Source organism: Branchiostoma belcheri, unplaced genomic scaffold (genome assembly GCF_001625305.1).
Source record: "Branchiostoma belcheri isolate BF01 breed outbred unplaced genomic scaffold, Haploidv18h27 scaffold59, whole genome shotgun sequence".
NCBI classification, from domain to species: Eukaryota; Metazoa; Chordata; class Leptocardii; order Amphioxiformes; family Branchiostomatidae; genus Branchiostoma; species Branchiostoma belcheri.
In genome coordinates, this window is record NW_017804231.1 from 1,501,957 (window position 1) to 1,526,649 (window position 24,693).

At 40.4% G+C, this 24,693-nt stretch overlaps 1 protein-coding gene across 1 annotated transcript in view; it reads left to right on the forward strand.

The window, feature by feature from the left end:
* The window catches only part of LOC109481972, a 58,866-nt gene extending 35,706 nt beyond the window's left edge, over window positions 1-23,160 (forward strand). The window contains exons 46-74 of the mRNA XM_019784585.1: window positions 2,750-2,827; window positions 3,192-3,431; window positions 3,564-3,738; window positions 4,079-4,276; window positions 4,655-4,902; window positions 5,281-5,386; window positions 5,746-5,914; window positions 6,127-6,679; window positions 11,591-11,768; window positions 12,141-12,361; window positions 12,975-13,112; window positions 13,280-13,356; window positions 13,541-14,543; window positions 14,759-14,860; window positions 15,183-15,384; window positions 15,730-15,923; window positions 16,183-16,310; window positions 16,741-16,908; window positions 17,373-17,537; window positions 17,909-18,307; window positions 18,512-18,632; window positions 18,954-19,144; window positions 19,465-19,653; window positions 20,082-20,209; window positions 20,859-20,966; window positions 21,103-21,241; window positions 21,439-21,520; window positions 21,844-21,964; window positions 22,957-23,160. Coding sequence (XP_019640144.1) covers window positions 2,750-2,827; window positions 3,192-3,431; window positions 3,564-3,738; window positions 4,079-4,276; window positions 4,655-4,902; window positions 5,281-5,386; window positions 5,746-5,914; window positions 6,127-6,679; window positions 11,591-11,768; window positions 12,141-12,361; window positions 12,975-13,112; window positions 13,280-13,356; window positions 13,541-14,543; window positions 14,759-14,860; window positions 15,183-15,384; window positions 15,730-15,923; window positions 16,183-16,310; window positions 16,741-16,908; window positions 17,373-17,537; window positions 17,909-18,307; window positions 18,512-18,632; window positions 18,954-19,144; window positions 19,465-19,653; window positions 20,082-20,209; window positions 20,859-20,966; window positions 21,103-21,241; window positions 21,439-21,520; window positions 21,844-21,964; window positions 22,957-23,099 — 5,964 coding nt within the window. The 3' untranslated portion in view covers window positions 23,100-23,160. The remainder of the gene's footprint in view (window positions 1-2,749; window positions 2,828-3,191; window positions 3,432-3,563; window positions 3,739-4,078; window positions 4,277-4,654; window positions 4,903-5,280; window positions 5,387-5,745; window positions 5,915-6,126; window positions 6,680-11,590; window positions 11,769-12,140; window positions 12,362-12,974; window positions 13,113-13,279; window positions 13,357-13,540; window positions 14,544-14,758; window positions 14,861-15,182; window positions 15,385-15,729; window positions 15,924-16,182; window positions 16,311-16,740; window positions 16,909-17,372; window positions 17,538-17,908; window positions 18,308-18,511; window positions 18,633-18,953; window positions 19,145-19,464; window positions 19,654-20,081; window positions 20,210-20,858; window positions 20,967-21,102; window positions 21,242-21,438; window positions 21,521-21,843; window positions 21,965-22,956) is intronic.
* The last annotated feature ends 1,533 nt before the right edge of the window (window positions 23,161-24,693 follow it).

Genomic DNA, 24,693 nt, shown 5'->3' on the forward strand with positions numbered 1-24,693 from the left:
GAGTAATTTAGCACTCACTTTAATTTAGTATAATACCTGATGAAATTATTTTGGAAATGTATTTTGAAGATTCTAACACCCGTTTTTCTGACTTCACTCATCTTGTTCTTTGTGTGGTTTATTCCGCCCATTTTGCTTTACAGAATTCGGTCAGTATTTCATTACAAATCCAACCGGTCTTTATCAGGTATCGACGATCAGTGTGTTAGTGAATTGTTTTTATAGCTGCTCGTTTTAGCGGCTGGTTTTCTTTCGTCCGACGTATGAAAGAACGTTGGAATTCTGGTTTATGTAAAGTTTGAGCCACCTGACGCCCAGTTCCGCCGGGGTTTTCCGGCCTTACCCTTAATTCTCTCCGTCAAGGCTCTCCTGATCAGTAACCCCGGGCGTTGTTTTGTCTTTCTTTCCACTGTAAACCTCAGACATGCAGAGAGGGACACCTACTGTTCTACACTGAACACCAGTGCCGGCATATAAGGTTATGCCCTGTCCGTGCTAAACTGACCGCACCTGCCAACGACGCAGGGTTCCGAACAGCGGAGACCATCTCAGTGCACAGAGGCGGTTTCAGTACGTTGTATACTTATCTCTAGGTCAACACCATTTTGGTTTTAACAACTTAATATAATTCACACAATTGCAACTTGATATTATTTCCCCGTATTCTGACATCCCAACATAATAAGGTCAATATTCGAATGAAAGCTCATCTGTGTTGGTAGAATACATAGTTTAAGAGTTTGACTTGTTCCAACACAAAGAAGAAACTCACCATAAATTTTCGGCTGATCCCGTCAACCCGTCAACCTTATGGTGAGTTTCTTCTTTGTGTTGGAACAAGTCAAACTCTTAAACTATAATAAGGTCAAGTTTCACATCCGCAGTCAAGCTGAACGCTGTCGAACTATGCTGAATAACGCAACCCTAGAATGGAACAAACTTCGCTAACCTGTTCTACACTGTTTCTTTCAGCTCTACATGACGACAAACACAGCAGTTACTCAAGAATACAATCGAAAAGTGGAACAAAATACCTGGTGAGTGCCTAACCATCCTTATTTCATCATCATGCAATATTGTACATAACCACGATGGTTAGGCAATGTTCGCATATCTATAGTACTTCTTTCATGAAAAGCTGCGTGTTTTGAAATACGGTACCATATTTACTATGATGTCATTGCCGGGAAACAGTGTAGCCTGGGTGCCAGGCCCCTGTGCCACGATACTCAATTCAGTCAGGGAAATCTCACGCCTGGAACACAGAATTTGCAGCTGGGGTCTAATTTATACGTCTAGATAAACTGAAGAAGGAAGCCAGCTCCGAAACTGTGGCGTGTTGGGCAGTATAGAGGCCTGGTCAAGAGTCTCAGAAAGAAGAAGCACTTTCTTTATTCCAAGCAAGGACTTAAGCTCCTTGTTCTAAGTGCTGGGGTCTGGCACGCAGGCTATTCATAATTACCTGGCAGCAAAATCCCATACGGCATGTATACTTCATGATGTCGCAATTTTCATTGCCAGAAAATGTGTTATATATATGTGTCTGCTTCATTGCATTCTGTAAAATTAATCGACTCACATGCTTTGCATACCCTAAATCTTGTTAATTTAAATTAATCAAAGCTGGCCAAAGTTGGCATAGATTCATTTATGCTCTTTTCTCTCTTTATACCCACAGGTAAACTTCGCCATGTCCACCCTGAGATGCAGACTACAGCAGGAGTTCACTGGCTAGCATGAAACCTTAGCATGAAACCTAGTCGTGGAAGGATTGGGGTGTGCATTCATGTTTTGCAGCCAAGAAAATTGAAAAACAAGCATGGAATGCAACAGCATCATGAAAGCGAAGAAAATAATAAATAAAAAAGCAAGACTGACACAAACATACATGATAGAAAACACACAAGTGAATAAAATTCCTTACACAAAACATCACTGTTACACTACATGTGTCACACAGTAAAGTTATAAAAAACGACCAGCATCATATAGTTGCAACTAAAAACATATTTGAAGCATATGCTGCTCCTGAGCAAGAAATTTGTGCTCTCTTGATAGAAGAAAACATATTTGAAATATCAATAAAGACAATCATTAATATTCTGTGTGCAAAAAGCCACATTTTGCCCGGTAACATAAGCCTTTCCTGCTTGTTCCGATGACCACAAGGCCGGAGGCTATCTGAAAACCAATTCCCTAGGGAATGCATTCATGCAATTTTTGAAATTCTTTCAAAAGCGATCGCAGTACTTACACAAATGCCTCCGCCCCTGAGGCGTCGCCAAAAAAGACAAAAATGTAAAGAAATGAATTCGAAGGGTAGATTATTCGCCATAATATATTCTGTGCCATTTGTTCAACCTTCATGACCACGTAGATTTCATAGTGAAAGCTAACTTTTTTTTTTGCAAAACTTTTTTTTTATTCGCACGCGCGCATCAGTTTTGGGGTTCCCAGAGGATGTCATCCATATAATCAAATCAACATGGCCTAAGTTTGAAAAACAATGTAATTTCTGTACACTGTCAGAATCGTTGCATTTTACATACATGGAATATATAAATGCAATGTGTATTATCTACACTTTTTGACAGATAATACACAATGTGATGCAAGGAGACTTTTGCATTGCCAATGGGGTTTAATTTTATCTTTCCCACAAAGAATGCTGATATGGCTACATTTATTTTATTAGATTCCAGTCTCTTAAAAGAGTCAGTAACAATCATAACTGTGAACTCTTGTCCAGAAAATAGATACATCCGGGGAAGAAGTAGCACCGACCCCCATTCAGGAAGACGAGGAATATCTGGTGCAGGAAGCAAAGGTTAGTAGTATTGAGTACTTAAAGATACTAAACAGGACGTGATGAAGTGTGGTTTTATTCTTTGCTATGAGATTTGAACCGAAGGCAGTCACGTGTGCATATATAAGAAGACAAGATGTAAACTAGAACTGATATAGGACATGGGGATTTTCTTCTTAGACAACCGTCTTGATGGCTGTCAGACATCTTCCTCTGTGCTTCTGATTGGAGCACTGCTTCTCGCCACTATATGTAGCCAATGAAGGTGGCGCTTTTGCGCAATTGCGGAGGGAACACAATCCCAAAGGTGGCAAAATTTGTATCCCCCTCGTCCCGGCTCATCACTGATACAATTCAGAAATGCTGTTGTGAAATTGAATTCCAGGAATTAGGAAGTGCAACAAGCATGAAACCACGAGCCACGGGGCCACCAGATGACCAGGAACTGCTGAAGGCTCGTCAACAACGTTTCCTGGAACTTAGCTTGCGTTCGGCGCTGCTCGAGCTCTCATTCTTCACCATTTACGTCTTCATCCTTATTTTGGTTGCCAATGGAAACAAGGACTTCTACATGTACCACATGACCACCAATGCTGAAAATGTGTTCACTGGTCCTTTCAGTAAGGTAAACATTGCCAATCATTAAAAAAATAAATAAAAACAAAAACAAAAATGCCAATTTATTTCTATACATTTCCCATTATCCGCAATTATCAACGCTCAGTTTGCTAAATAAATGTTTATTTCAATTCGCCAGATCACAAATCGTGAAAAATTCTGGAGCTTCATGAGAAGCACACTCGTGTCTGAGCTGTATTCATCAGAGTGGTATAACGGAAAGGCCATAGACTCCGACAAGCTGGGCTTTCTTTCGGACTACAACTCCTACATCGTCGGTCCCGCCAGACTTAGGCAGCTGCGTGTCAAACGAAGTAAGTCCCGATAAGGTTGTGATATACGGCAATAACGTTATACCCAATGTATAATGTTTCCTTAGCTACAATGGTTGAACGACAATTTGGCATGAATGACAACAGGATTGCTCAAAAGATTTCACCACAGCCACACTACTTCATTCCTTTGAAGCAAATGTCACTAGAAGGTGGACTAAATGGACAATTAGGGTTCGGACTACCTGGTCAATGTGTGCTTTTATGGTCTAAATCTCAAGTACGTGATTTTGGACTGAAGGCTACCTTCTATATAAAGCGCTCTTAGACTAGCAGTCTTTTAAGTTTCTTATACCTTTACCGTCATTATCGATTGCTACAGGCGGCACCTGTCAGATTCCGGGTGCCATGACTAGGGTGTCACCCACGTGCCACGGTGAATACAGCTGGTGGAACAATGACGACGGACACTACACACTAGGATGGAAGGAGTGGACCGCGTCATCAAACGGCAGCGTGAACGTCGCCAATGTGTCTTCTGAGCTGAGGCCTTGGGTGTATCAGTCGACAAGCCTTACAAGTAAGTAAACATATGTTTATTCATTATCTTATTCGCAATGTTTTACGGGTGATGTAATTTTGAATACCCTTTACGTTGGGTTTTGATAGCGTCAACGACACCTGTTTTCCTATCAAGTATACAAATCATTAATATGAATAATGGGCACATTTATAATCCAAATATTGATTGGAAAGATTGAATTGTACCGGAAATTACGAGCTTTTTTGAGATGTAACACTTCCACCCTCCCATGCATTAGAAAAACAATTTTCTTATAGATCCATATATTGCCTCCCTGTCACTTTATGGCGTATTGTCGATCCAAAAAGTAATCACTAGATATAGTGCACTAAGAAAGATCATCGATCAGCGATCTATATTTTTGTTTCTTTTCAGCTGCAACGCCACATTATGGTTTACACGGAATGTACTATGGCGGAGGTTACATCCTGGAACTTCAGTCGAACAATTCTAATGCCAACCTACAAATGGTCGATGGTCTGGAGAGAGGACAATGGATAGACTCTGCCACTCGGGCCATATTTGTCGAACTCATCGTCTACAACCCGAACGCCAACCTGTTCTCTGTGGTCAGCCTTCTGGCGGAATTCTCTAGTCTGGGGAAAGTTTACACGCACCACGAGGTGAAAGTTACTGTATAATGATCCACTTCGATAGCTAAAAACGACGATTACTTTGAAATGCATGATTTGAATTTGAATATCGTTATTGGAGGACTTCCGATGCAACAAACATATTTTTTTACCTCCATGAAAAATTAAGGTATTATTTTTTATATCTGTGTGTGTGTGTGTTTTGTGTGTGTGTGTGTGTGTGTGTGTGCGTGTGTGCATGCGTGTTTCTGCAGCTTGTAATGGATATGTTGGGTTCAGTTTATCCCAAAGTGAGAATGCCATTAATCGTGTCTACATCTGGTCAGCATGGCATGTGTTCGCTAGTTGCCTCTACTTGACAACTGAGCTAACACTGTAACAATGGTCTCATTGTACTTTATCATCTAGATAGCAACAGTTCGACTTTACTTGTACCAGACCACGTGGAGCTACGCTGTTCTCGCCTTCCAGATTATGTTCGTCTTCGTCACTTTTGTGTTTGCCTACAGAGAAGGTATTGGGAAATACTTTCTCTTACTCTTTTGTCATCCCCAATCGAGGTGAAACATATTTTACCTAGGATAATCCCTGTTACATTTAGATACATGTGTCAGCATCAGATGTTTACTCAACAAAATGAAATGCACGTTTTATTTTGTCTATATTGTATTGATTTATGTATTTTCATACGTAAATATGTTTCTAAGTAACGAAAGCAGAGAGAATGCACCGCTAGATAGCAAACACAGTATACATACTACTATCCAATGGCAATGGCATTATGCATATTAAGTCTTGGAAACGTTATAACTGGTCACAAGGTCACAAGCAGTGACAGGCAATACATTCATTCCCTGCAATATTTCACACTAGTGAACAGAATCCTGCTGATGGGGACGGATTACTTCCGTCTGTTTTGGAATCTGGTGGAGCTTTGCGTGTGCCTGCTGTCTTTGGCGCAGATTGGACTTCAACTGTACACCACGTACATTATCCTGGACTTCACCAATAAGGCTGGAAGGACCAATGACAGATCTTACAGGTAGGTGAAGGTATACTATCATTACATCAAATGGCTATTTTTGCGGATGCTGGCTGCAATCATCTGGGTTCGTTCCAAATTTATACAGAGAAATATTTTGGAGGTAGACAGAACATTTTCACTGACTTCGTTAACTGTACTATGTGCTCACCAGATAGCGATTACTTGAGATAATTTTATCTCATATAATTTGCTTGCTTCCTTTTTTTCAGTAAATACAAACAAGCCGCTAGCTGGGACCAGCTGAATACCTACGTGCAAGCCTGGCTCGTCTGTGCGGCCACCCTGAAATTGATGCACCTTTGTCGCTTCAACAAACACGTAGAAAGAAGCGCCATTACTTTAACCAGATCCACCAAACCCTTGCTGAACTACATGGTGATCTTCGTCATTACCGTATCGGCATTTTGCATGCTGACGTACCTTGTACTTGGTGCTTCGCTTGAAGGATACAGCCCGTACATAACCAATGTGGAAACGATGCTCGGGGTGATGCTTGGAGGCTTCGACTTCAATGCACTATCGGACGCTCACCATTTCCTCGGACCTGCCATTTTCTTTGGGTACCTGATGTTTGTCAACTTCCTCCTGCTGATGATGTTTTGTGCCATTCTGGACGTGGCGTATCACGAAGTCATAGAGGGTGAAAGCGAAGATGAAAAATCAAAGAATCAGAAGATTACAGAGCTAGGAATGGCAATAGCAGGTGATGCTTACCAAAGAACAAAAGATATGATAGAAAAATCCCTGGGCTGGCAGACACACACCAAGACTTTTCGTGGAAATACACCAGCGTACACAAAAGCGGAGCTGATGGAGGATCTCTTGCAAGCAAGAAGGAAGGCACTCTCGTTCATCAGGAGTAAGGATTCCCATGCGACAGAAACAGAAGGGAGCTACAAGGACCCAGCTTTTGATTCACACAATGGAACTTCGAATTCCACGAAGAAGACATCTAATTCGTTTTACGTAGAAAACGAAAGCATCCCTGGGTACGGATTGCGAAGTGATAGGATTTAGGTGGAAAACATAGGGCTGTATTATAACACTTCAGTCTGTGCTTCTTTGCGTTTAAATAAGGAAGGGAGGAAGGTATCTTAGCAATTACCCGTGTGTCTTAGCAATTACAACGGTCCAATACCTAGGTGATTGGTTGCGAGCTAACATTGGTGTTTTAGACTAATAAGTGGGTTCATAACACAAAAAGAATGTGGAAGGTGATATAGGTAAATGCTGACTAAACAATATTAAATCAATACATTTACGTTAAGAGATTTTATATGTTGCACATCGTTAAACTTTAAATCGTTAAACTTTATGATTAGCAGATTCTGCATTGTGTTAATGCACAGGAATGTTGCTAGTACAGATATATTTTTATATCAAAGAAACACTCTTGTTCGAGTATAGAATTTGTTAATATGCAGGTATATATAGGTGATCTATGTTTCAATTGTTTGAATCGAAAAAACTTGGGAGCCTACAGCTAGGTACAGATTTGCCCGATAAACTAATTGTACAAAAATTTTACATGTATACATGTAATTGTAAATAGGTGACTGGACGGCATATTGGGTGATTTTGATATGAAAGGCAAAGAAACAGTATTCAGGTGAGTATTGCTGCGTATTGTTGGTTTGTCTTCGATGAAATCTGAAGACCAAAACATGATGTCATTGAATCCGTTCTTGTATTTCTGCAGATGTATACAATGAAGCCTTTTCAGCTGCCCAGAGAAGTAGGATCCAGCAAGCTATAGCTAGTGTGACGTCTGAACGGCAACCGACCTTTCTAATTATTTTATCGACAATGTTCTACTTCTTTGTTTTTATTTATATACATAACTGTTATATTTCAAGCAGACTAAACAATCATCTCTGTAATTCCTTCATTTAACGCTACAAAATCCATATTTGTTTTTTTCTGTATCATTATGTATTATTTTGTATCTACTATATTTTTTGTACAATGGATTCCTGTATTGTGAATGAAATAATAAAGTTTTAAAAACAGATATACATGTGTATTTGTAATTAATGCAGTTTTTGTCAAATCGTTATGAATGCATCAAAATGAAAACAGGAAAATTTAATAGTATGTCGCTCTCATGCAAACAATTCGTGCAAGTGATACAAATGGCGTGATATAAACAATGATAAGCAAAATATATAGCCAGTTCTAAAATAAACTTATTTATACTAAATATTGTTTCTTTTATCATTGTTACAATGTATATTGGAATTAACTCAATTCGATCACAAGCTTGTAGGCTCGAATGAGAAATGAAGCCGTTATATTGAGTATTAGTACTATAACGTTATTTCCTTAACAGAGACAAAAGTGGTCATACAATTAATATCTTTAAATCAGTTGTGAATGTTGTATTTCTAAAATTTTCAATGATTAACTAGAATAGATATTTTGCTCCTAATTCGAATGTTGATGAGGAGAATCATTAGGTAAATCTCAATGCTACTTGATTGGCGCAAAATATCAAAATAGCGCAAACTAGTAGTTACGTTGATAAAGAAGCTCCTGGCACAGTAAACCACACAGGCCATCACACATATCTACAAAACTATGACCTCGACCAGCGGTTTTACCGCGTCACTCCGTGGGTCATCAGGTTTGGTTGCCAGGTAATCATACACCAAGCGAAGTGCATGACGGGAGTAAAAAATCAAAATGGCGGACATCTACTCGAAAAATCGACTGAGTATGAAGAAAATTTAGTGTTTTCACCCAGAAACAACGCATATTTGGCCTAAAAAAGGTAAGGAATTTTCATAACATATTGTAGTTCCTTCTTAAATTATTCGCTACCTCGTGGTTGCCCTGTTTTACCCGCAAGCATAAGTTTGTTTTGTGTGTCCGGCTGAAATACCAGAAACAGATTTTATTGCAAAAATATGCCGTGAGAGTTCATGTAGTAAAATCAGTAATTTTTCATGGAAACAAACAAAGAAACAAAAGTCGACTTAATGTAAACTTCAGAGAAATGTTCCAAACATATTAAAGTTATGTCGTTAAGTAATTTAGCCATAGTAATATTTTGAGGTAATATTAAAGTTTATTACTGTTAACTAACATGACTACTCAAATCAGAATTTAAGCCAGCTCCGTTTATCGTACCACATAATCGGGTGAAAATATGAAATCTGTAAAGCTTGAGGAGAGAACGTATTTTCTAGGTCAAGTTCAGAATCAGATCTTCACATTGCAAATGGATCATACGTGTATGCATGTAGTGTAGCATGCAGCTGCCCTGAACTGGCTGAAGTGCTTTTGTCTTTGCAGCCTACCGTATCTTTCATGCTTGGTAGAGTGGTCAAAGTGATTGTCAAGACTCTTATGTAGTAAGAGCTACTTGGTCACTTGGTTACGTATGGTCAAGAGATATCAATTTACTTTAGAATCAGAGCAGACCAGTTTTATATGTAATGTAATGTAATGATGTGTCAATGCAGGAAAATGCAGGTAGCAAACAGTGAAAATATTATCTAGTGTTGGAAGACAAAATACTATAAATCATTTTTTGCAGTACTTTTGCGGTCACTTCTGTACCACGAATTTATCATTACTGCAAACAAATAATTCAGTGACATAAAAAAATGATAAATTCTTCTGCACCTGCCTCCACCGTGATTGAACATACATTTTGTATAGTTCCGCTAACATGTCCATTTTTCTCAGACCTCAATATATTGCTACTGCGATTTATTAAAGTGAGTTACAGCAAGTGGCTCTTTTCCTCGCCCGCTACTCCCGTGAGTGAATCATTGATCACACATCCTTGTGCACAGCCTGGTGAGTCAGGAGGATGAGCATGCGTGACCTGGCAGACCCAGGAGACGGGGCGTGGCTGGAGGCGGAGATTGAGCGGGAGTTAGCGCAGCTCTCACCGATCGACCCGGGGCTGGAGGAGGATGGAGAGGACAGTCTGGAGCAGGAGGACTTTCAGGTCAGCCTCTTTAAGTGATATTATTATGTAAGATTTTTGCACCAAAACTGTAAATATAGATAATTGAAATTTCTCATCTAGATTGTCATTTTCATGAACTTCCAGCACATTACTAGTGTCGCTATTTTGCTTTTCTGGTGACTCAGCACTGTATGAGAATAAGTTGTGCCAGGCCTGATGTATTTCTAGGACTAGGAGGCTCCTGAAAAGAATTTAAACTAGTAACAGTGGTTTTTGTCCGGGTATCTTTGACAGTTTTCCATCACATTTTTGCAGTGTAATGGCGTTGATCTTTTAGGCCATGTTGATTTGATTATATGGATGACATCCGCGCGCGCATGAATTTTCGGCCGTTTCCAAAAAAAAAAAAGTTTTCAACCATACTGTAAATCGTGCAAAACAGTTGCTAAATGAGCAAAAATATACCATAAGTTGCAAGGAAAACATTTAGAAACGATACCAATGTCGTAGAATGCCAAAATCAAAGGAAAAAAGACAAATATGTAAAGAAATAAATTCAGAGAGTAGATTATTCGCCATAACATATTCTGTGCCATTTGTTCAACCTTCATGACCACGTAGATGTCATAGTGAAAGCAACTTTTTTTTTTTGCAAAACTTTTTTTTTATTCGCACGCGCGCATCAGTTTTGGGGTTCCCAGAGGATGTCATCCATATAATCAAATCAACATGGCCTTACTCCCCAAATGTCAAATTATAAACCCAGGTAGACTTATAACACAAGAAAATGCGTAAAACAATGATGTTTAAAATAGTGAAAATCTTATAAAGATGATATCGCTCTAATGTTTCAACACATTAGGAAAGCCTAGATTATGATGAAGACGTGCCTGAGAGTCTAGCCGTGTACCTGGAGCGTGTACAGAGCCGTGCAGGGCTGGTGGAGGAAGGGCTGAAGGAGTGTGAAGATGTGATGCACCACACAGTCACTCATGCAGGTAAAACATCTCACAAGATTTAGAGGAGCAGCACATTTTCATATTTGCCTTATCTAGATTAGACTCAAGAAACCATTATAACTGATGATTACAAGAAAGTTCAAAATTTGGGCAATATGTACTCTTACAAGTACCTCAGTGACAGTTGATTTGGACCAAATGAAATTGTTCTCTTCCAAAAATGCTATCTAGACTTGTTCTCACCTTTGTTAAATTTTGACAGAAAGATTATAAGTGCCTTAAATTGCCACACTAAGTCAATCTGAACTGTCTCACATGATACATTAAGTCATGAGACAAAAGAACTCCAAGATGAGATCTGACTTTACAGTGTTGATGAAGAGACAGGATGCATCTCGAAAGATCCCCAGAGTAGCAAACTCTTTGTTGTGTGTATGGTTTAAAATTTTTGTCAAAAGTACACCAATATGATGTTTGTAACCCTGACCTTTAGAACCAGGTGCTGTGGTCCCCTTCACTTCCTCTGACCTGCTGGACCAGCTAGCTGCCAGTACAGGACAGAACCCTGCTGAACTCAAGAGGAGGGTGAGTGGTAGGGAAAATATGACTAGAAAAGTAGTAGAAGTACATGTACACTGGTCTGCTGAATAGTAATTTATTTCTAATACGTATACAAGAGTTTAAGAGTTTAAACTTGCTTCATAATGACTGCTACCACCTTGACACAGATGAACTTTCAAGTTGTTTGTACTCTAAGTAGGAGATGTTGGTTAATTTTCCTTCTGACTCTGCCAGGTGCTTGAGGAGATAGAAGCTGAAGAGCGTGATGATGATGATGAGCTGGGGATGCTGGATGAGAACAGTAACAGTGTGGAACAGGAGGAGGATGGGGGAGGGGGGCAGGCTGCAGTAACAGCAGGAACTGAGACAGGGGCAACAGCAGGGGCTATGGCTGGGGAACATGGTCAAACAGGTACGTTCTAGAGTAAGTGTTTTTTTAGTTTGATTAGGACCGAGACATTATGGTTTGCACATTGGTGCAGGTATGAGATCATAGAACTCTTGTTGTGCATGTGATGACTGCACAAAACATAGATGTATCTTATTATAATTAGGATACTAGTTTTCATGAAATCTCTTTAATTTGAAATGTCATGTCAGGCAACATGAAAGTGTATAATGATTTTTTATATTTTTTATATTTATATTTTTTATATTTTATATTTTTATATTTATATTTTTATATTTTTTATATTTTTTTTATAATGATTTTTTGTGATTTCTTAAAAGAAATCACAAAAAATGTATCATACTAATGTGTAATTCTACCTCCACCACACCCCAGGTGCTGTCATGCTGTACGGTGTGGATGACCTTGAGCGGCAGCTGACCCTGCAGCTGCGCAGGTTCCACCAGGAGCAGCAGGTGCAGCAGAGACAGCTGCAGGAACAGCTGCAGCGCAGGCGGCAGGAGGAGGAATGCTGGCAGCTGGAACAGGAGCAGCGCAGCAGACAGAGAGACGCAGAGTTCCACAGGCAGCAGGAGCAGCTGGAGAAACAGAAGCTGGTAATGTTGTTGATGCTGTTATTCCTGCATTGAGCCTTTTTGGCACCAAATTTGTACTAAGTAAAGGGTCGAAAGTCAGACAAAGGTTAAAGGCATCCGAATTGAATGCAATTTGAGCCTGGCAAGGCAAAAAAATTTGGATGAGGAAATCTTGTCAGTAGTACTGCCATTTTTAGTACATTTTTGTCATCATTTCATACTTAAGGGGTTTGAAATAGAATTTGAAATAGAATTATTTTGATACCACCTGAGTAAATAGCTAGAACTATGAGCTAACAGTATGAAACAAGCAACCGTTTTCCATTAGTGACGTTGAATTTTTGCCTCACAGACACCTGTATGCTATGTAACTATATGGGATTGGATGATTAAAATTACATTGTACCACTGTGACAGTAACCGTAAACAGTACTATAACATAAAAAAAAATTGACAAACAAAGTTTGAAAATTCAGTATTACTGCTACTTTGGGTGCATTTAAATTGCAACTTAAGGCAGTTCTTCAAAATGTTAAAGAGACACCTTTATAAAGGAAAGAGAGGAGGTAGGACAATTTTCAAGTAGTTAAATGCAATTATTTGCTTCGTATTACCTTATTTACCCTATTGTCAGGAGGGGCAGGCTAAGCTTGATGCTCAGCTGCAAGAGGAGGAGAGGAGGAAAGAGGAGTTGCTACGGCAACAGGAACAGCAGATACAGCAGCTGTCTCAACAAACAGCTGAGGAAAAGGCTGCCTTCTATAAAGAACAGGTACATTCTGGTTAATTTGTATGTCATCAACCTGAATCTGCTTGACTGTGAACATGACTATTTTTTATTTGCTAAGACAACCATGCATAGTCTTATAATGTTTATATTCCTATATTATAATAATACTTTGTACTGATTAATTTGTACAATATATAATGTGTTTTTAGGAACAGGAAAAGCAAAGGTTGGAGACCCAGAGGCAGAACGCTGCAGCAAGAATACAAGCTGCATTCAAGAGCTACAAGTGGGTTTACTTTCTCTATATTTTACTTCCTCTATGTTGTCTCCCAATCTTTCATTCTTAGCTGCAATATACAACTTGTAAAAGGACCTGGTGTTGGATTTTCTCTCAATATTCTATTTCTTTCTATGATGTTTATCAATTATATTTATCATGTCTTATTTTGTTGTCTGCTTAACTCATGCAGAGTGAGAAAAATCCATGGTCCAGTTTTGAATGAAAAAAGAGAAAACAGGAAAAAGTCTTGGGCTTTGAACAGGCAGCTGGAGATAGAGAAACACAAAAAGGATGAAGAGCTAAAACAAAGACTGGCTGAAAAAGAAAGAAAAAGGAAGGAAGATGAGCAGAGGCAAGAAGAGGAGAGGAAACAGAAGGAGGAGGAAGACAGAAGGAAAAAGGAACTGGAAGAGAAAGCAAAAATAGAGGAGGAAAGGAAAAGAAAGGAAGAAGAAAAGAGAAGGCTGGTGGAGGAAGAGAAAAAGAAACAAGAGGAAGAAGAGAGAAGAAAAAGGGAGGAAGAAGAAAGAAAAAGGGAGGAGGAGAGAAAGAGAAAAGATGAGGAAGAAAGGAAAAAGGAAGAGGAGAGAAAAAGAAAAGAGGAAGAAAGGAAAAAGCAGAAGGAAGAAAAAAGGAAATTGGAAGAGAAGAGAAGTGAAGAGGAAAGACAGAGACTAGAAGAGGAAAGAAAACAAAAAGAGGAAGCCCAGAGGAAAGAAAAAGAACGACTATGCAGAATACAAGACGAGGAAGAGAGAAGAAAATTAGAAGAGCAAGAAAAGAATAGGAGAGAGGAAGAACAAAAGAAAATGGAGGAAGCGGCAAGGATCAAACAGGAAGCTGAAGAGAGAGTCAAGACTAGAGAGAGTGAAGATGTAAAAACTAATACTCCTGAACAGGCACATAATAACTCTTTGGGCACACAGAAAAATTCCACAGACAATTCTCCTACAGAAGGAAGTGTACTTACACCACAGGATATGACAGCCATTGCTGACGACATTGATAGAAGACGTCTACAGTGGATGGAGTCATGTCGGCCGTGGAGTCAGCTGGCTGCAGAGTTGAAGCGCAGGAAGCCCAAGAAGGGTAGGAGGGGGGCCACCAAACCTGCTGCCTCTGCCAAGAACCTGCCAGAGCTGACTGATGAACAGTTACTGAAAGCATCAAAACCAGGAACACTACTGGACAAGGTAAAATAATTACTGAGTGACACTGTCATAATGTGTCACACTGTGTAATCTACAGAATGATATGATGTACGTTGCTATATCTCTACAAAATGTACATGTACATGTGCAGTGTATGAAGGAAATACATAGTACTGTCATCAAATTCTCAACACTTTAGGAAATGTTATATTATGCATACTAACAGCTGTTATTATTCTCCTGTCACTCCGTATCAGGTTGAGGAGGTGAATATTGAGGGACTGACAGGATGTAGTCTATCCAGACTGTCAGAGTGTCCAGGTCTCCTCTCTATCTCTGTAAACCAGTGTGATGCTCAGGTAAGTTTCTCTGTGTAGTGATTCTACAAGTCATTGGATTTTCTCAGCTACAATGTAACATTAATATTCTACATGTGACAGTTCCTGTTACAGTAGTAATGATATTGTGTAATTTAATGTATGGATTATTGTTAATTATTTGTTGTATTATCCTTAAAGAAATAATTATATTTTCACCCTGTTGCTCTGTAGTGTTATTGTCTAATTCCAATGATCAGCCAATGAGAATATTGATGAGAATGTAGGACTGGTATAATTGCTTTGCAGTTCTACCCTAAACAAAAAGCTCTTTTTTGTCATCTAATGCTTTTTCTGTTACCAGGTGTTGTATGGTGTCCAGAGGTTCACCAGACTACAGCACATTGACGTGAAGCAGAACCGGTTGAGTGTACTGGTTTGTTCCGGTTGCGCCAGCCTGAACTGCCTCCTGGCAGCACACAATCAGCTGTCCTCCATAAACGGGCTGGATGGGTGCAACAACCTACAGGTCCTTGACCTCAGCCACAACAAGATCACCAGAATAGGTCCGAGAGTCTTCACGTGTTTTGCTATAAAAAAAGTCAAAGAAAACTACTACATTTAATTCAGAAAACATATGAATATAGAAAGATACACAGGCGCAATATACATCATATACAATGCATTGAATTTCATTGTAATTGCTGTTTATGAAAAAAAATGATTAGAAATATAGGAATAGTAATTGAAAAAAAAAAGAAAAATCTACATTGAATGAAACTTTTGTTATTATTTTGGAATATTTGTATAAACTATAAGCTGCTAAAGGTAGGTAAGGTTGTAATAGAGTAGAAAATTTATACAGGTGTCAAATGCAGGTGAAACTGAATTATTGTATTTTCCTCCATCAGGTGGCCTGGACAGCTGTGTGCACCTGCAGCACCTGGATCTGTCTCACAACCAGCTGATCGGCCTGCGGGGGCTGCAGCTGGTCCCCACCCTGCTGCACCTGGATGTCTCCCACAACCACCTGCCAGCTGCGGAGCACCTGCAGGACTGCGCGCTGCTGCAGCACCTGAATCTGGCCAGCAACACACTGACTAAGGTGAGGAGACAAGTGGTACATGTGTGCCCCCTTGTGATCGTCAGAAGTTCTGCACCATGCCATTTGGCAGTTTACCAGTGATGTGCTTAACACATAATGTGTGGGGTATTGTGTGATTGTAATGCTTCTGTTTATACATCCACTCATGTTATACAATATATATATACTACCTACAAAATATTTGCAACCTTTGCAAGTGAAGAACCCAATGCACAATGAAAGGAGTACATTGTAGTATTATTGTTTTGTACTCTTCCAGCCCCCAAGTCTGAACAACCACGTCCTGCTGCGTAGCCTGGTGCTGGATGACAACAGCATCTCCAGCCTGGATGTGCTGTCCACGGCCTGGCTGCCTCTGCTGTCCCTGCTGTCAGTCAAACAGAACAGGTTAGTAACAGTCAATCTACCAATCAGTGCATTATCTTCATGTCTTCATTTATACATCCATCCATCTAATATCTGTTTATCTTCTATCCATTTATCTATCTATCAAGGACATGAATTTTGATAACACATGAACATATACTAGACTAAGTGTACATCCTTTCTGTTTAGCTGTCAAATAATTATTTGAAATCAAATTCTCATTTAATTGTCCTCTTTCTCACTCCTTATTAGTAGTACATGTACATGTACTTGTAATTCTTTGTACAAATTCCTTATATATTATATGTATGTTAATGTATTTTTTTCTTCAAACTGTATTAAGAGAAAATTGTATCTCATTCTGATTGATTCAAGTATCCATCGATGGTAATTTCAAGCTTAAGTATTAGAATTGCTGTGAGCAATATAATTATCGTCCCTTTTCTTTTAGTCTGACCCAAGTGAGCTCCTTGTGCCACCTGATACTGCTGGAGCACCTGGATGTCAGCTACAACCAGCTGGAGGATGTGGCAGGTGTAGCAGGTGGTGTGTCTGCCTGTGTCCGCTTACACACGCTAAATGTTGCAGGAAATCCACTGACCGAGGACAAAAGTTACAGGTGAACTTTCATTGACTATTATCAATTATAGCTACTTTTAGGCCTGGGACCAAGGGTGAGGCAGAATACACTGTGTTGTACAAACTTTTCAATGCGAACTGAGCCAAAATTTGGTGTCCCCAAACCAAAAAATGCAACAACATCAATTCCAACGTCCAAATCTGGTATTCAAAGCGGCGCATTCGGTCACACAAAATGCATTCAAATTATTCTATGGAACATTTGAAAGCCCCTGTGATATTTAGAACCCCATGTGGTACGGCTATATGTAGTTGTTACACGGGCTGGAATGCCTGTATTGAACGTTATCATGGACCAGGTATTTCATAAACAGACTAACATTACATGATTCCACCAGGTCAAATACATTGTATATCTGTCACCCTGAAAAAATGGTTCGAAACCAATCTCCAATGCAATGTCAGCCAGTAAGCTAAGACTGTTTTGTGTTACATGTACACCAGGTCTGACTTAGTGGCAGCTGTACCCAGCCTGTGCCAGCTGGACGGAGAAGAGGTTCAGCAGGAAAGTAGTATAGCAAGTGACACGGAACTCCCATTTGTGAGGATGTGCCTCGCCCAACGGACACAGCAGGACAACATGATGCACAGGCATGAGGCAGAACTCAAGTAAGACATTTTGAAACATAATTAATAATGTCAGATAGCTAGATACGAAAGCTAGCAATAGAGAATTATTCAAATTGGATACAATGCTGTTTCATGATATCCAAATTGTCACACACATCCAAACTTGCAGGATGAGTTAAAACTTTGTACTCTGAAATATGTTTTGCTGTATTTCAATTTCTATCATTTTCTTGGCAATGACTTTTTCAAAGATTTATTGCCCATTGTGCACAGTTACATCTTACTAGCAAAACCATGGCAAAATGTTCCCACCATTGATTTTACAACTTCGTAACAGGTCCTACCAGTAGATAATGAAAACTTTGCTGTAATCTGTATGATATAGCTGTCTAATGTAATTTTAAACCCAGGGATGCTAAACAATCAGGCGAGGTGAAACGATGTCTGGCTGTACAGCACGTACATCAAGAGGAGTGTTACCAGTTAGCCGTGGACCACAGATACGCTCACGAGTATGGAGAAATGGATTCTTCCGAGCCAGCTGTCTCAGAGAAAAAAGACACAGGAGGAAAGTTTTCTGATCAAAGGTCAAGTTCAGAACTCAGAACCGAGTCGACAAAGGAGGAGGAAGTACGGTTAGATAAAGTTGCACCAACATCAAATGTGGGCACTGATACTTCATCAGTTCCTAGAACTGCAGCAAAAGATGATACTCAGGAGGTTTCAAGAAAAGCTGTCAGTCCTTCAGATGGAAGATCATCTCCAGGAGTCAGTTCCTTACAGCAGGGCTACTCAGTGGTTTCAAAAAGGCAAGGAGATGCCAGTTTACAAAGGTACTAAACATGATATGTCAAGCAAAAATGAGATGATGGAAAAGTCATCCTGAATAATTTGCATGCAAGTCATATTTAATCCAAACAAGTCATTATTTAATTCAACTCCAAAATTTCATCCTGGCTAAAACATTGCAAACAATTCAACTCAATGAATTATATACTTGCCTGGCTCCTCAGTGTTGCAGCTACCAGGATCCAGTCTGTATGGAGAGGTTATAGTGTGAGGCGGGACATCAGACAACACACTCAGGACTGGCTGGCTGCTAACACCATACAGGAGGCTGCTACTAAAATACAGGTGAAGTACAGACATGTAACAAAAATAAGGTAGTGCAGAGACATGTACATTTATTTCATCATAAAATGGCTGAGAAGCCCATTCAGCTTGTAGAAGCTGCTTTCCAATAGAGCCCAGCATACATTTACACAGGACAAGACATGTTTACATTTAGTCAAGCAACAAAAGTCACACAAAATCTGATGGGTCAAAACAAAAGCATGTCCATAAATCAAAGACGTCATAAACATTCCAATGTCAAAACAATTATGTCAGTAATTTAGAATTGGACTGGATGTAGATTTTTGTGACTGAGACTAGATCCCCTAACCCCTGCTGCAGGCTGTGTGGAGAGGACACAGGCTGCGACTGCGGCTGAAGCGAGCGCTGCAGGCCGCCAGGTGGGAGGAGGAGGAGGAGGGTGATGATGATGATGATGAGTTTGGAGAGGTGGACCTGTCCTCGTTTGACCTCCAGGCAGCTGAGCTGGACCAGGCCTGGGCACCTCCACAGACACCCACCCTGCCTACAAGGTCTGGCACAGCAGTCTTTTCATAGGATTTTTATAGCAATAGCTGCATGTGACTTGTGTATTGGTCAATATACAGTGTAGAATGTAACATTATTTTGAGAAAATTGAAAGTGTGAATTGTGTATTGCCTATTGGTCAGTATAAATGCTAGAAATTCCACTAAACCTCGTAAAGCACATTCTCATCCCATACTACTGTGTAAGAGTAGATGAAATCTCATGACTTGTTCATGATCAGAAAATCCTACAGAAATATAATCATACTATTAGTTGAATGTTTGTTGGTGTTCATGTTTCTGCCTATCTCACCCTCTCCATGCAGGCACGCTGTTCTTGGTTCAGTGTCGTCCAAACAGGACAGAGCACAGGCCATGTGGGACACCCGTCAGGCATGGCAGGCAGCCCCCACCCCTCCCCCTCCCAGCCCCAAACACCCCCTCCCCCCTGTCAAACCCCCCAGCAGGGCAAGCAGTGCCTCCTCCCAACACCAACCTACCCCTCCAACTAGCAGGTAAGAAGCTACAAAAATTGAATTCATCCCCATAATGTTTCAACATCATTACCTGATTACCTGTTTTGCAAGAATAATAATCATGATCATGGTACAATTTATATTGTACTGAGAATGTACGCTGGTCCCTTGTGTCAATTTAGGTTCTTTTCCCTCTACACCATACTAGTATAGATACACCAGGTAGCTGCCACATTGAACATAAGAATGATAATTTGTTTAAACCTTTTGATTCAGCACAAGAGATTGAGCTAGTGTTTTCGACCAGTCAGTGAGACTTGTCACATGGCCTCTCTGAAGTGTGACGTCAACACTGGGTCAAAGGTATCTGGTACAGTTGAGTGATGGCTGCTGGGCCATGATGTAAATAGCCTCTTGCACCCCTCTCAGGAAGTAATCTTGCTTAAAATAAATTATCATTTGTGCAGACTTGGCAGTGTAGTCAGTACAAAGAGTGAACAGCTGACAGAAGAGTGGGGGTTCAAGTCTGGTACCACAGCGGAGCTCATGATGAAGAGAGCTCGCAGGATGAAGGCTCGCAAGAAGAAAACTTTGGGTCAGTCCAACTTGATACTGCTTTATTCAGACATTGTGTTCTTATAAACCTTCCATCTGTGCATGCCTACAGTGTGTCATAAAATTATGATTGGCCTAATCTTTTGTTTCAAAGTTGTTAAAGGCATCCATCTCAGTAGCAAGACAAAAATATTCTTGAGGAGGAAATATGTCTGATATTTACATGACTTGTATTGTAACCAGAAAATTTACTTTAAAAAATTAATGCAGTTTTGCTGTCCTATAAATTAAGTATAATTGCGTTGGTTGCTTTTAAAACAGCAGTCAAAGGATCCTGTTGGATTGTTCTGTCTTGAATAGATGTCTGACATGCCTTTCAGGTGAAATTTTGTGTGAAGTGAAGGTTCACAGCAGCTGATGTCTGATGTACAATAAAGGTAGCCTCAACCAAACTTGGGGAGGCGGCTGGAAAGAGTAGAAATCGGCCAAATAGAGAGATAAGCATGTCAAGGGAGATTGTCCGTTGAGAGAACATTTCGCCGCACCCCAAATGTTCTCTCAACGGACAAACTCCCTTGGCATGCTTATCTCTCTACTTAGCGGATTTCTACTCTTTCCAGCTGCCTCCCCAAGCCTGGTAGAGGCTACAATAAAGGTCTTTCATTCACTCTGATGTTTTCCATTCCCAGACCCCCATCAGAGGTTGGCCTTACAGCGTAAGCTTGCAGAGAAGGAGGCTCCGCCCACTGTCCGAGCCCCGCCCAGGAAACAGACCAACCGAGTCGACTACTTCAGAGGTGAGGAAACAATATATACGCCTCTATACTTGAAACACAACGCATCGAAAATTGCAGTTTTCTATAGCCCCAAGTGCTTACTTACAACCGTACAGCTACATGTATTTTCTACCCAATTTATACCTTTGATTTCCAGCTAAGGAAGCCATGCACCAGTTCCTAGAGTCAGCAGAGGCAGAGCTTGAGTGTGTACAGGAGGAACAGAGACAGAAGATGACTTACACCTGGGTCCACTCACAGGTGGGGCACCTGGACAGCTCACCCGAACACGACAGGTGAGACAAGGGAAATTCTGAATCACATTCAATTGGATAATTAAACTAAATTTCTTAGTACTGGTATTATTTTCAGAAAATTATTAGTAGCTGGATCAAATAAAAACTTGAAAAGCAGAATGTTATATAGCAAATTTGCCATTGAATTGCAGTTGTTTTTGGTGTTTTTACAACTTTTCATTTACTGTGTTTACAAGGTTGATGAGAAGAACAGGCAGCACAGGCACCCTGCCTCGTCTGGACCCAGAGATCATCGCAACTGGGAGGGTACAACTGGTGGTAAGGCCTCTTTCTATCATTTCAAACAACACTGAGTAAAGTTAGTACATGGCATGATGCAGCATTGCCATACATGTATATCCCCAGTGCTGGTATTTTTGTCTATAGAACTAGGATCTAAGATCATAATTATGGTAACTCACAAACCTCTATGGGTGATGGGGTGAAACGTCCCATCTCCGATTGCCTTGTGGTACATGCCACTGTCTTTCAGTTATCATGGACACTTAAACTAGTACTAGTATATGTAGTACATGTAGTATTAAAAATCCTGCAACTCAACATGCTAGAACTCCATTTGTAAACTATGTGCCCTCCTTCAGAGGACTCCTCCTACTACACAAATGGATGGACTGGAGCTGGAGTCTGTGGATGGAACATCTGCATCTGACCTACAGTCACACAGGGAGAGGAGACATTCTATAGAGGGGGACAGTCCCAGAGGTAGGTCTGTCACAAACAGTCCCATACATTTTTGAGAGGAAACACTCAATAGAGCCATATTATTAGAGGGGGACAGTCCCAGAGGTACATGTACAATGTAGGTCAGTGTCACAGTCACATGTAGAGAGGGAGGCACTCTATAGAGGGGGACAGTCCCAGAGGTAGGTCTGTCACAAAAATTCACACAGGGAGAGGAGACATTCTATAGAGGGACAGTCCCAGGGGTACAAAATGTACAATGTCATAAAGGGTCATATACAGTAGGTCTGTCACAAACAGTCCAATGTAGAGAGGAGACACTATAAAGGGGGACAGAGGTACATGTAGGTCTGTCACAAACAGTCCCATGTACATTGTAGAGAGCAGACACTATAGAGGGCACAGTGCCATAGTTAAGTCTGTGACAAAATGCTTCTATGTACAGTAGACACTCCATAGAGAGGGACCGTCCCAGAGGTACATGTAAATGTAGGTCTGTCACAAACAGTCCCATGTACATGTAGAGAGGAGACACTCTATAGAGGTAGACAGTTCCATAGTTAGGTCTGTCACAAATGCTCCCAACTGTAGAGAGGAAACACTCTATAGAGGGGGACAGTCCCAGAGGTAGGTCTGTCACAAACAGTCCCATACATGTAGAAAGGAAACACTTTATAGAGGGGGACAGTCCCAGAGGTAGGTCTGTCACAAACAGTCCCATACATGTAGAGAGGAAACACTTTATAGAGGGGGACAGTCCCAGAGTTAGGTCTGTCACAAATGCTTCTATGTAGAGTAGAGACTCTACAGAGGGGGGCAGTCCCATAGGTACATGCCTGTCAAAACTGCTTTCAAATGTAGAGAGGGAGACACTCTATAGAGGGGACAGTCCCAGAGGTACATGTAGGTCTGTCACAAACAGTCACATGTAGAGAGGGGAGAAGAGAGGAGTATGTTACAAAATCAACCACCCAATCAAAAGATAAACTGTTCTCTTTCTTCCATGCCAACAGAGACAGTGTTTGAACCGAGCCCACCCAAGACAAATTCAGCGCCGTCACAGAAGTTACGGGAGCGGTTGTCACGTCACAGCGGTGGGGACAGGAATGCAGGCTGGGGCCCAGGCAGACGGAAAATACAACTCTTCAAAATGTAGTTCAGCAATACATGTACATGAGCCCTGACATGTGATACATGTACATAGTATCACAATGTCATGTACAAGCACATTGGCAGAACGTACTGCGCCTGCGCAGAACCCTGTATTTTCGCGTTTTTAGTTGGATTTTTGGTCAACGTTGCATCAGAATTCTGCCTGTTGCAGAGGATATTCTTTCCGACACAACATGTGGAAACTACTGTCGAAATGCTAACCTTATATGAGACGTTCTGCCGAAGTGCTATGCACAATACATTACGGGTTTCGCGCAGGTGCAGTGCGTTCTGCCAACGTGCTTCATGTACATAGTATATACATGACAACAACTGCTTAAAAAGCAAAATCAATCCATCAGTTTCCTGTAGTAATACACACTACTTGAGGTAACTGTGGAAGACCATGATGTAATATTGAGCTAATAGGAGTTAATTCTGAAGCAGGCATTTATATGTTGTACATAATTGTACTATCTCCTGAGAACACTTGTATTGTAAGTATATTATGGGTGAATTATGTTTGTTGCACATGATTGACATATCAGGGGTTGATTTTGGAAATTGTATCAGATGTTGAATTCATACACATATCCAACAACCATATGTATACTTAATAAGTCTGTGAAAGTACTTTAAATTGGTGAAGATGAAAAGGACTTTGAAATTGTTGCAAACATGCTAGTCTGTCATCTGTGTTCAGCATTAAGTCAAGTCGAATGTTTGTGTATGTATGATCATGACAGCATTATTTTTTATTGGAATGTGGCACTTTTCAATATTTCAAACATCTAAAGAAGAGCTGTAACAGATGCCCTGGTGTCCATGGTACTATCCTGGCAAACATTTTAATAAACTTTTTTTAGAGATGTTGGCCAAAGATAGACTCAGAGGGAGAGAAAAAGGTATGACCTTGTGTCTTGCCTGGGATGGATATGAAAATGAAGTAAGTTTAAGTTTACAGCATTGTGAATTCTGAACTCTACTCTACTTGCTGCTACACTTAACCTGCACTGTGTACATGTATTTGTTTTTATGCTGCTACAATGTCATGTAAATACACTGGGTTTAGCACAATTTATGAAAATTAAATGCAACTGCAAGTAAAAGAGAACTAGCCTACCAAATTGCTTTTAGTGTGTACAGTAGACTACACTGTGTCGGTGTATACAATAGACTGTTATTAGTGACTGTTCGTCCATTTTTATGGGGTAAGCGACTGTCGTCAGTGAAGCCTGGAGGTCTGAAGAAAACATCAAATCTTTCCAACATCTGCTTGGAGGCATCCGACGTGACCAATCCGGCCTTTTGTTATAATAATCATTTGGATACTAGACCCTACAATGACACAGCATAAGGGCATAGGATAATACCTATAGCTACAGCCTTCCTAATGACTCATAGACTGTTCAATTATTTTGCAACCTGAAATCATCACTTATTACCTAATAGTTGACTACAAAATGCACCCCCACCGCTTCAGTACTAGTGCTCTCACAATTCGGTACAATACCGTGGTGAACCTTAAGAGAATGCACTGAGAGACACTTAATTGCAGCGCACTGATTTTAAGCGTCCAAAATTTCACAACAATCAGC